Raw genomic sequence first — 18,657 nt, 5'->3', positions numbered from 1 at the left:
TTACATATACTTATATTGAAAGGCATAGATCCGCCTCCTCACCCCTTGATAAGTTGACCTTGCAAATCATTTGACTTTGCTTACAAACTTTCAATCTTTGAGTTTCCATGTGGCTGGTGCCGTTCGTGACGGCGAGAGATAAGTTGATCCGCACATTCACAACTCATTTCTGTGCAGCTTAATTACAGTCATTTTATTGTTAGTATTTCATAATATGATCAGATTTGAACAACTAAGAGAAATCCTACCTGCAGGCAGCCAATTAGATCTCTATAAATACATTCACATGATCTTCTCTCTGTTCCCAACATATTCAACTAAACATCATTTCCCAACCTCCTAGATATATACAGTAGTTAGTCAAAACTATAGCAGGAGAAATGGAGGCGTACTCTACTTGCAAAAGCTTGATGTTGCCCCTATTGACAATTGTCCTATTCATCTCTCTAACACAGCCAGCAGTTACAGCAGCCAAAGACTCTAACACAGCCTACACAAACTTCGTCAAGACCAAATGCAACATCACCACATATCCTTCACTTTGCCAGAAAACACTAACACCCTATGCCTCTTCAGTGAAAAGCAACTCCACACTGCTGTGCATAAAAGCCCTTAATGTAGCCATAAAAGGCGCACGCGACGCCTCTGTTATTGTCTCGAGACAGAAAGAACAGAAGGGAATAACCCGATATGAAGCCGCCGCTATTAAAGACTGTATGGAAGATGTCAAGGACGCAGTGTACGAACTCAAGCTGGCTGTTGAAGCAATGGGACATTTGGGTGATAAAGATAAGGAATTTCAGTTGGCTAACGCCAAGACATATGCAAGTGCTGTAATAACAGACGCAGATTCATGCACTGATGGTTTCTCCGGACGGAAGGTAAATCCAGATGTGAAGGACATCATAAATAGAAGCATGACAGTTATTATTAAACTGTCCAGCAATGCGTTGTCACTCATTAATCATCTTTATGTATAGTACTGTCCCTTTGTGGTTTGGATACTGTTTGACCAGAAAATAAGAATTTCGGTCAAAGCTTAATTTTAGAAGAACTCGAGTAACTGATAAACAAATAAGAAAATGACTAAGTAATTAAATGGAAGAATTGAATTGAAAGGTAACAAAGTAAGCAAAACAAAGTAAATCAGTGCATTCCAATAATATTCTGTGTCCCTTTACAAATGTTATTTCTCTCCTTTTATAGCTATTTCTAAGTAATACGTTTCTTTAATTTCCTCCCATAACAGAGCCATTATGAGCAATTAATGGCACTAATGTAACGTTATAATTGACAATCGTAACTATTTCGTGAAGATTTTATAACGTTTTCTATCATTGATGCTCATTAATTACGGATAATACGTACCTGTACTTTTTGCTATCTAGGTTCATTCCTCCAATGTCTCTTCAAATTACCAAGAGGTCCGAGTAACCGTTCCTTCCTGTTTCTTGAATCTTTGCCCGTATCTATTAACAGAGGCGGATCTAGGATTTGGAAGTTACGGGTGCCATATATATATATATATATATATATATATATATATATATAGACACACACACACCTACCACTAGCCAGAAAGACAAAATAGGAAGAATAGATGATTCAGTTATTTTTTGGTTATTCCAATTAGGTCTTTTATTTAAAAAAGCAAAGAAGTTCGATTTTAGTTCAATTTTTACGTTTGGTTTACTATTTTCTAGGATAAAATTACCAAAAAAAAAAATTATTTTATGAAATTACGCCTCCATGTGGAAAGTTTTCTTAAAGAGTAGCTTAATTACTAGTATATAATTTTTGTTTGATTTTATTAATTGATTATTATTCTTGGTTTAATTTTTTTAATTTAATTATTGAGTTATATCACAATTATTTTCAAAGCCAAAATTTTAAAAATATCAATCTATGAGAATCAACTTAAAACTTCTTTTAATCATGTTTTTTTTTTCAAAAATCAACAAATGACACTGTTCAAATTATACTCCAATATATAAATTACTAATATTGTATCACCAAAAAGAGAAACTATATATTACTTAGAATTTTAAAATTATGCATAGAAAGAAATTGCTTATGAAATAATATAATTGTAGGAAACAAAATATAGGCTAATGTAAAGAAATTTAAAAAAAAGAAAGAAAGAAGATGGAGGATTTACTAGCAAATAACGGGAAGAGAAAAAGGGTAAAATGAAAGAGGAGGAAAAGAAAAGAAAGAAGAGACGAGGACCCCAGGCCCAGTAGAGAATGAAGGAAATTTAGGGTTAATAAGCACGAAAAAGATTTTAAAATAAAAGAAACATAGAAGTGCTTAAAAAAGTGCTGCTACTGGGAATTGTACCCAAACACATACGGTGAATGAGAGACTTCAGCACCAACGCCTAACCATGGCACCCACACGAAGTTTCTGTAATCAGGGTGCCACTTTTTATATATAACTCATTTTACATAGAAATCAACAGATTTATTTAGAATTTCTACCGCACGGGTGACGTACCACCCCGATCCTATAAGGTAGATTCGCCCCTGCCTATTAAGGCTCGTGTCTTTTTGAATATTCTTTGCCAGTTGTCATTCTTTCATTGATCCACGTGTTTTGACATGTCAGCACATAATTAATTCCAAATGTTAACTTGATTTTTCCCAATACAGATAGTCCCCTCACTTGTCATTTATTCATCAATTTAATATTTGTGAAGTGGATCTCATTAAAGCGGGAATTTTTGCCGCCATCATATTTATCATCATAACTTCTCCAGAACTGACGTTTCGCATGTCACTTCCATTTAATGCATGTGACACGTGGTGACTTTTGATTGGTTCTGCAACCCTTTAATGCCTTTTAAGGATTTTTTACGGCTTACATCAATCACGAAGTGACAGTTTTCATTATGACGTTCCCATCATTACCTTTTTTGTTTGACGGTTCTTTTGAGTATAAATATTACCTTTGTCTTTTCTTTCTCATAAAAGTTTTACATCTTTGAATCTTCAATCTTCTCTTCTTCCTCGTACAGCTATGTCTTCTTCGAACCCTAATCCCCAAAAAGTTCCTATTATTGATGAACTTCCCCTTGCTCTTACTAGAAGCAGAAAAGGGGGAAGATTATGCAGTCTAGGGTTGGTTGCTATTAGAGGTTCTTCTTCCTCTCTACCTAGTTCCACTCCTCCTTCAGCTTCTAGAACTAGGGCTTCCCTCACACATAGGTCTTCTACTAGAAGTAGGGATTCCAATGAGCCAATCCATGAACCCACAGTAGACAAGATTATCCCTTATGAACTTTCTTTTTATACTGATAGAGAATCAATTAGGAACCAGGTTTCCTCTATGTCCTCTCATGATCGTGCCGATGTTTTCCCTTCACATATTACTGAAGGCTTGATTTCTGTTGTTCGTTGAGATTGCTACTGGAGTTTCGATTTCCCAATTCTAATTCCTAATGCAAATCAAAGGATTACTTCTTTCAAAGCTGGTTTTCCTTTGTATGTACGTACCTTTTTACTTTGGGCTTTATACCCCTTATTGATCCATTTATTATTGAACTCTGTCGTTTCTTCAATATATGTTTAGGACAAATTGGCCCTCACTACTAGAAATCCGGAAAAAGTGACCACAAAAAGCGACCAAAGTTGGTCGCTTATAGGTCACAAAGCAACCAAAAAGCGTCCAAACTGGCTTGGTCGCTATTTTGCGGTCCCTTTACCTTAGAGACCAAAGTTGGTCACTAATTAGCGATCAACTTTGGTCTCTAAAGTAAAAGGACCAAATATTCCGGATAAACAATATACCGACCAACTTTGGTCGCTTTAATATTCTATAATATAAATTTAGCGATCAAAGTTGGTCTCTATATTTAAATTATATTTTTTTATTTATTATTAATCAAAATATAGCGACCAACTTTGGTCTGTAAAATAAATATGATATTTTAAAATCTGAAAAATAGCGACCAAAGTTGATCGCTTTTTTTTTTTAATTTTTTTAATATTTTTTAAACATAAGCGACCAAAATTGGTGGCTAATTTCAAGAATTTAATTATTTTTTAAACAGAAGCGACTAAAATTGGTCACTATTTTGCAGGATTTGTTTAATAAAATAACGACCAAAGTTGGTCGCTTTTTAGGAAATCTGGGTTAATTAGTGACCTACCTTGGTCGCTATTGCCTAGAAAATATTTTTTTAAATAGAAAAGCGACCAACAAGCGACCAAAGTTGGTCGCTTTTTTGGGTATAATTTGGCAGAAACTGCCTGTTTTGGCAGCTATACCACCTGCCAGCATACCAAATTCCCTATTACAAGCAACAACAACAACAATACCAACAACAACACAACAACAACACAACAACAACAACAACAACAACAACAACATTAACAACAACATTAAAACCAACAAAGTACAAAGTTCAATAGAACTAATACATTAAACTAACAAAACTAAGTTAACGCTTATTACAAGCCCATTCGAAAACCGGTTCTATTTGTCTAGTTCAAAGTATATAAAAGTCAAGGAGTGTTTTGTACATCATTATCATCACCGTCTGATGAACTTTCAGCACAAAGACGGTATACAAAAGGGTCTACTTGTCGAGGACGGGAAGAACGGTCACGGGGAGGACGGGAGGAACGGGCACGAGGAAGACGGGAAGAATGAGCATGGGGAAGTCGAGCCTCTAGCAATGACTCACGAGATCGGGTAATCGGAAAACCTCCAGAAGCTAGGAGAGATTTGAGCTGCTCTTGCATGCCCTGGCACTGAGCTTGCATGCCAATGTACTGAGCATCTCTAAGCTTTTCTCTTTCCTTGGCCGCTTCTAGCTCGGATGTGCGCTTTGTCACAGTCTCCTGCATAGCGGAGAGGCTCTCCCCATCAACTTTCTCACCTTGCGAGGAAGTCCCTATTCCTTGCATTTCACAATTATAGCGATGGAATTTCTTAGTAGGAAGCTCGTATACCTTCCCCCATTTTGGAACGCCAGCAACCTCCGTCCACATTCTTTCAGCATCCTCGTCCAAAGGTTGGATTGGCTCGCCCAACTTATTAGGTGGCTGACTGCGTATGAATTCCTCCACTTCAGCTGTGAAGCGACCTTATAAGAAAAATTACATTGAATTAGTATTTCAAAATTTATATAAAAATAAATCAAAATACTTAATGAAAAGTGAAAACTTACATGTACAGTCGAGGCTCGGCCCTCGACCCACCTTTCTTGATCCATCTCTTTCTTCTTCTTTACAATATGAGCCTTCTTGAGTAGCTCATCTTGGTTCATCAGACACCCCAACTTCTTTTCCTAAAAACACATGAATTTTAGTTAATAAACAGAATAGATATACTTTGAAAATTAAAATAAATTAAGCAATTATGTACCAATCTTCTTTTTATTGTCCCTAGGCTGATCGCACCTCCAGTGTGCAAGGATCCTCCCTTCTCAGATGCACGAGCTTTCTTTCCTTTTTCGCTCTTCTCTAAGAACTTTGCGGTAAGCCATTGTCTTTGCAAATCCTCCCATAAATTCTGAAGCAACCAGTCAGGCTTTTGGTTCAACTTTATAGTTTTGGAGAAACTGTGCGACAAACGCTTGCGAGCTTTGAGATGAAAATTTGCAGCCACTTTCGCGCTATAGAAGTGTTCCCATACACACTTGCTCTATATTTCAAAAGTTAAATATTATATGGAAATATCATAAATATAAATAATTATACTGCTTAAAAGAACATTTATACCTTAAATTGATTGAATTTTCTCCTTCAGCGAGAATGGGAATTCACTCCAAGTCGCATAAGGGCCATCATAAAGCTTTCTGGTGGCTTTGGTGATTATCCTCGTAGTAATATTACTTGGGATGAACCTAAAATTTAATAAAAAAAATACATTAATATCTTAGTACAAAACTGTACAAAACAATAATCGTAAAAATAACAAATAACTCTTACCCATCACCCTCAGAGACTATGATCCTGCCATATTGATCATAATGCACCTCCTCATCATCATTAGCATCATCGTCCGAAGCATGTATATCAGAGGCATGTGTGGAAGGTGTAGGGGGTTAGAGCTAGTATCTCGCAAGCGAAGGCCTGAAATAGATGGAATCCTTGATGAAGATGACTGCGATCCTTGTGACTGCGACATAGCTGGATGGACCGCAAGTGGCTGTGATACTAATTGCTGTGACTTGAGTGGCTGTGACACTGATGGCTGTGATCCATGTGGATATGACATGGATCGATTCGATCCATGCGATGTAGATGGCTGCGATCCACGTAGTCGTGAGGCAGGTGGACTGTATGTCGGACGTATAGTCCTATAGACCTGTGACAAAAGACCTGGTGTCTGCATGAAGGTATAGGGCTAGGCATAGGCATAGGCATCTCTGAAGAGGGTGGAAAAGATTGAGTATTATCTTCTACCCTCCTCTTTGGTTTCCTAGCCTTTTCTCGACCCCGAGAACCAGTAGGGTCATTGTTACCTCAACCCTTGCCTGCCATCTGCATAATATAATACATATTTAAATTGAAACATATAAATAAACTAGCTATAAACGAGAGTTATTAAATAAACCAACTTTTTAAAGCTCATCGACGTATTGTTCCTCGTCCGAGAATTATTCTTCCCCACTAGTTTGAGCTTCATCAATTGATTCTTCTTCCTCGTTTTCTATAATTCTTACTTCATTTATATCAACTTCTTCCAATATGTGTTCAGGATGTTCCAAATCATTTTCTAAAAGTTCATCCACTATTTGGTGAACACTGGAGATATCGTTTTGATATGCAACATCTAACACATTTTCAACTTCCACCCTACCTACATGCTTAATTTTTATTATAACCCACCAATCGGACTTATTCCGCCGCAATGGATAAGGAGCATAATATACTTGCCTAACATTATGTGCAATTATGAAAGGATCATAGCGATCATACTCCCTCGTATGATAACCTTAATTATATTGTATTGATCGTGTACTCTTGTACCTCTTGTTGGATTTAGGTCAAACCACTTGCATCTAAAGAGTATCAATTTCTTAAATGGCCAACCTGTATATTCTAGTTCTATATCTTTGAACACACCATAATAATCAATATCTCCAACTTGGTTGCCATCACCACCTTGAACCCACATCCCACAGTTGTTGTTATTTTTATTTTTAGAGCAACCCTCTGTATGAAACTTATAACCATTCACAACGTACTTAGACATTATTGTGACCTCAAGCCCAGGTCCCCAAGATATATTTTTCCAAAATTGATTTACACCATTATTTGGATCATTTACCTACATATTGTTAAAAAAATTCATAAGTTAGCATAACTTCCAAACATTGTTTACCTACATAGTGTTAGAATATTTTAAGGATAAACTTACAAATTGTTTGAACCACGTATCAAATCTCGTATGTATAGCATCATGGCCAAATTGACCCACGAAGTGACTGTGACTCATCAAATATTTTTAGTAGTTGCATTGAGATGTAATCACAGTAAATTTTATATTTTGATAACTACTAAATCAATACTTACTTGAGAAATGGTACAACTTCGGGACAATTTAGCAACACATGAAGTGTAGCTGACTTGTACTCCATATCACTCAAACTTCTCTTTCTAACATCCTTAGAACATCAGACTGGTTGATTGAATATGGACATAGGCGGATATAATGGATCATTCACACATTCGACCGTGTGCCTATTGGGCCTATTCCTAGCACATGGTACATTACTCTCAAAATAATAAGAACAAAAATGAGCGGTTTCCTTTGCAAGATAAGCTTCGCATATAGATCCTTCAATTATATTCCTCTGTTTAACAAATTGTTTGCATTTGCCAATTGTCCTACATAATTTCAGGTTAGCCAAGAACATTCAAATAAAACAGAAAATTACATCAAACTTATAATATTACATCTCAAAGGGATACATCCATCTACATTGAACAAGCCCTCCAAGTCGTGCCTCGTGTACAAGGTGGATTGGAAGGTGTTCCATCACATAAAAAAACCCACATGAAAATATCTTTTCCATCTTAGTAGTTTCTGATCCTTCTGGAGTAGGTTTTTCCCCTTAATGTGGAAGAACACAAGTCTTTGAAAAACAAACTAATCTCTATGATGAGTTTCCAGATTTTTCAGGCAAATCACAAAATGTAATAGGCACTAAGGTCTCTATGAAAATATGACAGTCATGACTTTTCAAATGGCTCAACTTCCCTACCTCCATATCAACTTTTTTCCCAAGATTTGACGCATAACCCTCAGGCATCTTTAATTTTGTTACCCAATCACAAATTTGCCATCTTTCCTCCAAAGTGAATGTGTAACTTGCTTGTAAGTCCATTCTAGCCTTTGGGTTATCCTTTGTCTTACCTTTAACATCCATCACTGTGTTGAACAAATTGTCAAAATAATTCTTCTCAATATGCATGACAACAAGGTTGTGACAGAGAAGATTATCCTTCCAATAAGGCAACTCCGAAAATATACTCTGTTTCGTCCAATTATGAGTAACACCGTATCCGGGGAATCTATAAGGTGGAGCTTTATTAACTTTACTGAAGTTCTGGACCCTCTCCCAAATTTCCTCACCTGAAAGTATCGGAGGTGGAGAATCATATTCCATTTTATTCTTTTTGAATGCATTTTTCATCCTTCTAAACTCATGATCAGGAGGTAAGAATTGATGATAACAATCAAACCATGATTGCTTTCGGCCATGTTTCAAAGTGAACGCTTTACTATTTTTCATGCAGTAAGGACAAGCTGTCTTCCCAGTAGTCATCCACCCAGACAACTTTCCATACGCAGGAAAATCGTTAATAGTCCACTTTAAATTAGCACACAAATTGAAATTCTGCTTGGTTGATATGTCATATGTTTCAACACCATCGTACCACAATTGTTTCAGCTTATCAATCAAAGGTTGCAAATATACATCTATAAAACTTTTCGGATTACGCGGAACGGGGATAATATAATTTAAGAATATATATGGATTAGTCATGCATAACTCGGGTGGTAGATTATAAGGTTTAAGAAAGACATGCTAACATGAATATGGTGTCGCAGATACAGAAAAAGGCGTGAAGCCATCCGCACACAGACCTAACCGAATGTTCCTTGGTTCACTAGAAAAATCTGGATATGTCCTATCTAAGTGCTTCCAAGCTTCTCCATCTGAAGGATGACACATAACACCAGGTGATCTTCTATTTTCAAAGCGCCATCTCATATGAGGAGCAGAACTCGTCGACGCATATAACCTCTTTAACGTAGGTATAAGAGGTAAATAATGCATCGCCTTAATAGCGACCATATTCCCGCTGGAAATCCTCTTGAAACGAGACTTTTCGCAAAATTTACAACTGCTTAAATTTGCATCATCTTTATAATATAACATGCAACCATCTTCACAACAATCAATTCTCATTGATGAAAGTCCTAACTTAGAAACTAATCCCTTTGCCGTATAGAAATCACCAGGTAATTTGATATTAGGGTCAACTAGTTCACTCATAAGGTCAATTAAAGAGTCCATGACTGCTTGAGAAATATTCCAATAAGATTTGATACTTAGTAATCTAACTGCAACAGACAACTCAGAGTGCGGACTTCCATTACGTAGTGGACGACTAGCTTCCTCTAACTGTACATAAAAGTATTTTGTGTCATCATTAGGAGTTTGTTCAACATTTTTATTGGGTTCACCCCCTAAGTGCATCCCAAAAGCATCCGCAACCATATCATGAATTCTAGAATCACGATTTGTATTCTCCACCGACCTACTACTTTCACCCACAACCATGTTATGAAATATCCCATGGCTACCATCGATCTCTCCATGATTAGTCCACACAAAGTAATTTACTATAAGCCCCTTCCTATAAAGATGATGCTTAAGTTCCACCGGTTTTTCAAACTTCATACAGTCGCACCTAATTACTCCTTCACTTAGGTATGGTTGAAGTGACATTGCATGTCTAATAAAGTCATCCACCCCTTCTACAAAATCCTCCCGCAATCCCTGCCGATTAAGATAATTCCTATTGTACATCCAAGTACGATTTTCCATCTATACAAATAAAACAAGAACAAATTAATTTAGTTAATTCATATCCTAATCTTTTTTTAGTTAATTAATTTCATATCCTAAAATTTTAATTCATATCCTAAATTTTCAATTTACAAACTAAAAGTTCAATTTATAAACTAAAAGTTCAATTCATAAACTAAAAGTTCAATTCATATCCAAAAGATTCAATTCATAAACTAAAAGTCCAATTCATATCCAAAAAGTTCTATTCATAAATTAAAAGTTTAAATCATAAACTAAAATTCCAATACATAAACTAAAAGTCCAATTCATATCCTAAAAATTCAATTCATATCCTAAAAGTCCAATTCATATCCTAAAAGTTCAATTCATATCCTAAAATTTCAATTCATAAACTAAAAGTTCAATTCATATCCAAAAAGTTCAATTCATAAATTAAGAGTTCAAATCATAAACTAAAATTCCAATACGTAAACTAAAAGTCCAATTATATTCCTAAATGTTCAATTCATATCCTAAAATTTTAATTTATAAACAATAAGTTCAATTCATAAACTAAAAGTCCAATTCATATCCTAAAATACTCAATTCATAAACTAAAAGTCCAATTCATATCCTAAAGGTTCAATTCATATCCTAAACCCTAGATTCTAACTAAACTATCAAGACAATACAAAGTATAATTAAAATCTAACTAAACTAAATTCAACACTAATTAACCTAATTAGTTAATAAAATTAATTAACAAAGCTAACTAAAACAAGACCTAAACCCTAATCCTCAATAAAATACAATGTTCAAAGAATTTAAACACTAATTCATATCCTTAAACTATAATATTGAAATAATTGAAACAAAAACTAGAAGTAACAAAGATTCAAGGTTATAATTCAAACCTAGGGTTTTTTTAGGGGGAGAAGGAGAGAAAGGGGCAGCGGCAGTGGCATCGGTGGTAGCGGCGGCTCCGGCGGTGGCTCCGACGGTCACAGTGGTGGTGCAGGGTGGGGGGATTGATTTGTGTGAGGAAAATAGAGAAGGGGAGGGCAATGTATTGAGAGAGAGTTGGGGAAATTTTGTTTTAGAAAATAAGAGAATGGGAGGGGGAAACCAGTTTTTGAGTCTGGATTTACAAAAGGCGACCAACGTTAGTCGCTATTTTTTGACTGTTTGACCAAAATAGCGACCAACGTTGGTCGCTATTTCTAAACAAAAAAAATTAAATAATTTTTTTTCTATTTTAGTTTTTAAATATTATAAGCTATAAAAAAAATCTTATTAGCTATAAATATTTATTTGTTTAACTAAAATTATTATAAATAATTAAAAACTATAAGCCTAATCTTTAAAAAAAAATTATATTAACTAGGTAATTACTTTTAATAGAGTATAATAGCATGTATGTAAAGGAATTTTTTAAGTTATATTTAAGTATATGAGTAATTTTCATACACATGTATAAACTATATTGTAATTGATGATCAATCTTATACATTACTACGTACGAATAATTAATGAGTTGATAAACCAATATAATATTATTCTATGAATTGTGTATATTTATATACACACACACATACATACACACACAGAGACACTTTACTGTAATACTATAACATATATATAATTGTTATAGTATATGTTAGTGTGTGTATATATATAACACACACTTCATGCTACTTTAACTACATAAATAGTATGTTATAGTATATGCTATTGTATTCATTATTTGTATTGTAACAGAGTTAATGAATTACATTCATTCATGACTAGGTTATAAGTCGATGAATCAATTATAACATATTAATTGATATAAGTCGAGATGTTTTATTTTTAATATTCAACGATGCATCTGAGTAGGTTATAAGTCGATGAATCAATTTACACACACACACACACACACACACACATATATATATATATATATATAACACACTTCGTTGTACTACTTTAACTACATATATAGCATGTTAGAGTATATTTTAGTGTATTCATCTCTTGTATTACAAAAGTGTTAACGGATTACATTTATATTATTTAGATAGTAAATACAAAAGTGATTTTTAATTTTGACCAATGTTGACCTAAAAAGAGATCAACTTTGGTCGCTAATTATCCAGAAATTAAAATTAGTTAAATCAGATTTATTTATATTTTATATAATATTTAAAATAATAACATAATTGTTAAACGTTAGAACTAGGTTCCAGATTAGCGACCAAAGTTGGTCTCTATCTGCTTCCCCTTTCGTATGCGACCAACTTTTGTCGCTAATTTTGAATTATATTTATTTATATTTTATAATTTTTTTAAATAATAATATAATTATTAAAATTTTATAATTGGGTCCCAGATTAGCGACCAAAGTTGGTCTCTATCTGCTTTCCCTTTCGTAAGCGACCAACTTTGGTCGCTAATTTTAAATTATATTTATTTATATTTTATAATTTTTTTAAATAATAATATAATTATTAAAATTTTATAACTGGGTCCCACTTTAGCAACCAAAATTGGTCGCTAATTTCAGTATTTCTTTGACCAAGCAAGTCTGCCCAGTCCGGTCAATATTTTGACCACATTATAGACCAAAAAGTGACCAACCTTGGTCTCTAATGTATTTAGAATAATTATTTAATTAGTTTTTCCAATTTTGCGACCAACTTTGGTCGCTTTTCTTGATAGACCAATTTTGGTCGTCAAATTTTGGTCGCTTTTTCCGGATTTCTAGTAGTGCCTATTGTGTGGAGGGTTGTTGCATGTCTAAGGTATTTGGCTAATTTGGCTCAATTTCCTTTCACCTTTTTTCATTTGATCCACCTCTACTCCCCTAAGTTGTTCCGACATAGGATCTTTACTTTGGTGGCGAGGAGTAAGAGGGTTTTAGTCAGCCTTGAGGATGACAAGGACCGTGACTGGTACACTAGATTTGTCGCTGCTCGTACGGTAGGGTTAGTAGGTGAAGAAAATATACCATTCTCTGAAAAGTGGAATTTTGCACGTAAGTTTTATTTACAACTTTCTTTCTTCTCTTTTTTCCTTTTTTAGAAAGGGTTTGTTCTTGCCGTGACTGTTTCACTTTTCTTTTTTTAGCAACCATGGGAACTGTTGAAGAGATTCCCAATTTCGTGGTTGGGTAGAGAAATTATTGACCATTGCTCCGATGGAGGTTAAATCTTGGAAATACCTTTCAAACAGGTTTGGTTGGAAGGTTAAGACTCATGGTAAAAACTTTATTCTTTTCTTTCTATTTTTGTTCATTCTTACTTTAGAATGTATTTGACCCTTATTTTTATCAGGGTTTCCTACTCGTGGTGTAAGTGCCGAGTCAATCACAGTTTCTAAACTTCCTTTGGAAAAAGCTCAGGAGATAACCTTGAGTTCTTCATCGAAAAGGAAAGCTGACAAACTCCAGGACTCTGAGGAGGAAGAGGAACGGGATGGAAGTTCTTTGGTTAGAAGGCCGCCCGACTAGAAGACACGTCATTTCGGATGACGAAGTTACTCCTCCTCGTTTTGAGCCTATGACCGAGCCTGTTGAAGCCACTTTAGTGAGTTCTGACGAAGAAACTCCCATGGCAGCTCGTGACTCTGATGAACAACTTTTTTCGCGTGGAGTTTGATAATGAAGGTTTTGACTTAGTATCTGAGGAAACACCTCTTGCCTCTTTGCCTGTATCTGTTCCAGTGGAGCGCCCTTTGCCTGTTCTTACTGCTGCTGTTTCTGCTCCGCCTCAAGCCATTATGACTTCCTCTACAGTCCCCACTACTACTATTTCTCGAACTGAAGTTGGTTCTTCAAGTGGAAGTAGTGTGATGAAGCAAATTACCATTGAAGTTCCTGCTGATGGTAATCTTCTGAAGAAGTCAGGCCAAACTGACGTATGGTTGAAACCTTTGATTGGTCCAGTTGAAAAGTCCAAGCTAGAAAGTCATAGTTCTTTGACTTAGATGAATGATATCGTGCCATCATCACTAAAGGTATTAATTTTTTTCATGCTCTATTCCATTTTCCTTTTGCTGAGATTCTTACCTTTTTTTATGTAGATCAATCTCATCAGTACAGAGATGATGAAAAGGGTTTTCCATACAGAGCAATTGATACATGATTACCAAATTGAGGCTGACAATTGGAAAGAGCAGTATGAAAGTCTTCAGCTTGTGATGGAAGTTTTAGAAGAAAACAAATGTACCTTAGAGCAGCTCTGAGAGTCATGGCATCGGAAGTAGCAGTTGAAAAAACTTCTTCCAACCAGACGGGCAAGGATAAAAGCCTCCTCGAGTCTTCTTTTGCTGAACAACTCTCCAAAGCTACTGAAGAGATCAGAGGCCTTAAGGCTTTCTAAATGAGAAAGAGGTTTATGCTGGTGAGCTTGTTCAAACACTCACGCAGACCCAAGAAGATCTTCGGGTGTCTTTTGACAAGGTCAAGTTTTTGCAGAGTTCACTTGCCCCTTTACAGTCTTCTTACGATACAGCTTTGGCTGAGAGGGAGGAGCTCAAGAGTGAAATTGACCATTGGGAAAGAGACTACGAGGCTCTTGAGGACAAGGCTGTTGTTGAAGTAAGTTGGACTATTTTGAACACGCGCCATGATACTCTTATGGAGGTAAGCCAGGAAGGTTTTAACTTGGATGCTAAGTTAGCCAAGATTAAGAAACAATAAAAAAACTCAACAAAACCAAAGCTTTTCTTCACCCATGGCTGATACCCCCGAAAATGTTGAAGTTGATCTTGGTGCGGTGGATGTCCCAGCTCCTTCAGACCAAATCGAGCCTTCTGTTGCTGATGATGCCATCTTGAACTCTTCTTCTGAACCTGCTCCACAGTGAAAGTTTATTTGTGAAGTTTGACTCTTTTTTTTCCTTTTTGGTAGAATGTGTGGTGGTATTACCCCTGGTCCCATTTTGGGGGTTATATTTTTGGTAACAACATGTCCCTAGGTCTTTTTGGGGCTTTTAAAATGACAATTAGTTTAAGACTAAGTTCTACTTAGTTTTAACTTAATATTATAAAGTTTTCGTTATAACTTAATTCTTTCGAGTTTCTGTTATACTCTTTTAATAATTTGCCTTGCTTTTTATAAGCCCAAGGTCTTGCTTTTTAATACGTGAGTTTTTGTCTTACCCTTTTGACTTGTTGCATTTAGAAATGCATAATTAACTTCATGGATTTTTGAATCAAACACAAATTATAAAAGAGGGCCCTTTTATATACGACACTTAATGAAGAAAATGTCTCAACTATTAGATCTGATTTTAATGATGCAAATAAGATATCTGTGCAGGAAATCAAGGAGTTACTACAAGATTAAAGAAATCAATTAGGAAGCTTAAGGAAAGAAATCAATCAGCAAAGATCACAAAGATCAATTAACAACTTCAATGGAAAGAATAAAGCAAGCCTAAACTTAAGGCATCAATCAAGTCCAGCTCATTAGCATCGAAGATCCTGAACTCTTGGATTGGCGAAATCATTGATAAAGGAACGTATGGATTGTGTTACGAGATTGACGGAATATATGCGCGACTAAAGGAAGACGAAAGCATAGAAGATACAGATGGAATCAATCATCAGCTTAACTCAAGGAATCAGATAAATCAAGATCCCAGTGCATATTCATCAAGTATCTAAATATAGAAGATCAAGATTCTGAGTTCAACAGAGCCGTTGAAGAACAACTTTATTCTTGGAAAGGATCAATCTCTTTCCAAGGATCAAATCTCATGGGTTGGTAAATCTCTTCAGAATTCAAGCCTTTCTCTCAAAGTATTTAAACATGTAATCACACCTAGCTAAACATACTTTGATCGAACCAAAAACCCTCTCTTTGTTCTACTGCAAACAAACATTGTAGCTCTCTAAGACCTGCTGTGTAACAAGTTAGAGAAGAAAGAGAGAACAATACTGGCGATGCATTGTATCAAAAGAGACGAGTGATATAGGAACTGAGCTATCACGTCATTTCCATTGTACCCGAAGAAAAGCATTCACTAAAGAGAACTCCCTTGCAACCCAAGGGGACTAGACTAGGATTCATATTGAATCCGAACCAGTATAAAATTCCGGTGTCTTTAATTCTTGCATTTACTTTTAGCATCTTATATTCTGCTATTACAACTATTAGTTTATTACATCTAGTTGACTAATTGAAAAACCAGTCAACTAAAAGAGAATAAGTTTAAAAATATACAATTCACCCCCTCTTGTACTTTCAATTGGTATCAGAGCAAGGCTCACAATTTTCTTTTGCTTAACAGCTTGTGAGAAAGATCATGGCAAATCAAGTTATCATAGGAGCTCTCTTTCAGGAAGAAACTTCACAAGTTAGACTACCATACTTCAATGGGCAACATATCTCTCATTGGAAAGTGCACATGGAGATCTATGCCAAGACATATGATGTTAAAGTTTGGAGAGTCATTAAAAAGGGGAACTATCCCCTGCCAGCTGCTACTCCACCACTTGCCGATCCTGAAGATATAGACTCATATACAAAAGAGCAAATGGAAGTGATACAAGTTAACAACATAGCAAGAAACCTGCTTTGTAATGCCATAAGTGGTGAAGAGTATGAGAAAATATCTAGCTGCGACACAACTAAAGAAATGTGGGACAAGTTTGAGGTTACATACGAAGGAACCAACAAAGTAAAGGAAACACATATCAACATGTTGGTCCATGATTACAAACTTTTTTCAATGAAAGAAGGAGAGTCTATTGAAGAGATGTTTGCCAGATTCAGCAAAATAATCAACGATCTAAAACCATTTGGCTAACCATATACGAGTGGTGATCAAGTCAGAAAAATTCTCAGAAGCTTACCAACTACTTGGCAGACCAAAGTAGTCACACTTGAATCTCAGGATCTAAATAACTTATCCTATGATGAACTACGAGGAGAATTCATAGCCTTTGAAAAGACAAATCTCGAAAAGACTAGTTAAGAAGAAAAAAGGAAAATAGTCGCATTCAAGGCCTCAACTAAACTAGCTGAAAATAAAATTGATGATGATCCTGAAGATCTACAAGAAGAAATTGCTATGCTATCAAGAAACATGAATGGCTTAATGAGAAGAGTTAGAAATACGAAAAGAGGAAGAATTCCACCTAGGCGATCCAAGCAATACAACAAATAGGACAAGAATGATGGAAAATGCTATAAGTGTGGAAGATTTGGACACATTCAAGCTGAATGCCCAGATCTAAAATGAAAAATTTCCAGAGATTTTAACAAGAACAAATCCTTTGGAAGTTGGAGCGATGAAGATAGTTCAGAACACGAAGAGATATCAAATCTTTGCTTTATGATGATTCTGGAAAATGAGATGAACAAATCCTCAGGATGCTGGACGGATGAGGACACTTCAGATGATGAATACAAAGATGATAATGAGAACTGTTTCATGGCACGAGGTGAAACAAGTGAGGTAAGATCTTATAACTGTGAAAGATGCAATGAATTGCAGGATATTCTTGATTTAACTTTGAAAGAGTATCAAAAGATGATGAATGAGCTTAAGAGACTCAATAAAGAAATTAAAGACTGGAAACTCAAACATGAAGTATGTGAAATCGAAAAAGAAGTACTTCAAGAAGAGTTTGGGGAATTGCAAATGCAACTCAATGGCATGTGCAAATCCACCAGTCATAGTTCTGTCCGGTCAAACCAGATGACTTACAAGTCAACTGGAAAAGGACTAGTTAGAACAAAGTCCACTAGTACTAACACTAATGAAAGACCTAATAGTGGGTCAGGAGTTACGTGTCACTACTGTAACAAAAGTGAACATAAATATTTATTTTTTCACTTTCGTAAAGCAAATGTTTCAGGATGAGTTTGGAAACCAAAAAATAATTCTGAATCTAGTAATACTAACCCTCCAGGACCTAAGCAAGCTTGGGTACCTAAAAGAAAGTAATCACTATATTTTGAAGGAATACCACAGAATAAGCCGCAAAGGAAAATGGTACTTAGACAATGCGTGTTCCAATCACATGATAGATGATAAAAACCTGTTAAAAGAAATTACAAAAATTGATGGAGGAAGTGTTATGTTTGGGGATGACTCAAAGGAAAAGATAATTGGCACTGGAACAATTCCCTTCAATAACAACTGTGACATCACTGAAGTTTATCTTGTCGATGGACTCAACTACAATCTCCTGAGCATAAGTCAACTATGCGACTTAGGATATGAGGTAAATTTTAAGAAAATAGGCATTGCTATTGAAGACGAGACAGGTAAAACAGTCCTCTCAGGAAAAAGGTATGGACATGTTTATTTCCTTGATCATTTTGAAAAGATAGATGGTCATATTTGCTTAACATCTATGTCTGATGATCCATGGTTATGACATAAGAAACTTAGTCATGCAAGCATGCACTTGATAGAAAAATTGTCCAAACATGAGTCAGTTATTGGTCTACCCAAATTGAATTTCTCTAGAACTCATATATGTGATGCATGTCAAATAGGAAAGCAAACCAGAAACTCTTTCAAAAATAAATATATTGTGTCTACTTCCAAACCTTTGCAATTGCTTCATATGGACTTATTTGGACCTACTAGAACTGCTAGTATAGGAGGAAAAAGATATGCTTTTAT

At 35.5% G+C, this 18,657-nt stretch overlaps 2 protein-coding genes across 2 annotated transcripts; both read left to right on the top strand.

Moving 5' to 3' along the window:
• Positions 1–380: 380 nt before the first annotated feature.
• LOC104215170 (pectinesterase inhibitor 4-like) lies at positions 381–980 on the top strand. The gene has a single exon (XM_009764919.1). The coding sequence runs from the start codon at positions 381–383 to the stop codon at positions 978–980; it is 600 nt and encodes a 199-aa protein (XP_009763221.1).
• A 13,768-nt stretch (positions 981–14,748) lies between these two features.
• LOC138887929 (uncharacterized) lies at positions 14,749–18,406 on the top strand. Its single transcript, XM_070169720.1, has 5 exons — positions 14,749–14,876; positions 14,925–14,973; positions 16,309–16,778; positions 17,274–17,751; positions 17,882–18,406. The coding sequence occupies exons 1-5, from the start codon at positions 14,749–14,751 to the stop codon at positions 18,404–18,406; spliced, it is 1,650 nt and encodes a 549-aa protein (XP_070025821.1).
• The last annotated feature ends 251 nt before the right edge of the window (positions 18,407–18,657 follow it).

This window comes from Nicotiana sylvestris, chromosome 3 (assembly GCF_000393655.2).
Source record: "Nicotiana sylvestris chromosome 3, ASM39365v2, whole genome shotgun sequence".
NCBI classification, from domain to species: Eukaryota; Viridiplantae; Streptophyta; class Magnoliopsida; order Solanales; family Solanaceae; genus Nicotiana; species Nicotiana sylvestris.
Note: the sequence above shows the minus strand (reverse complement) of the source record. Positions and strands in the feature narration are given on the sequence as shown.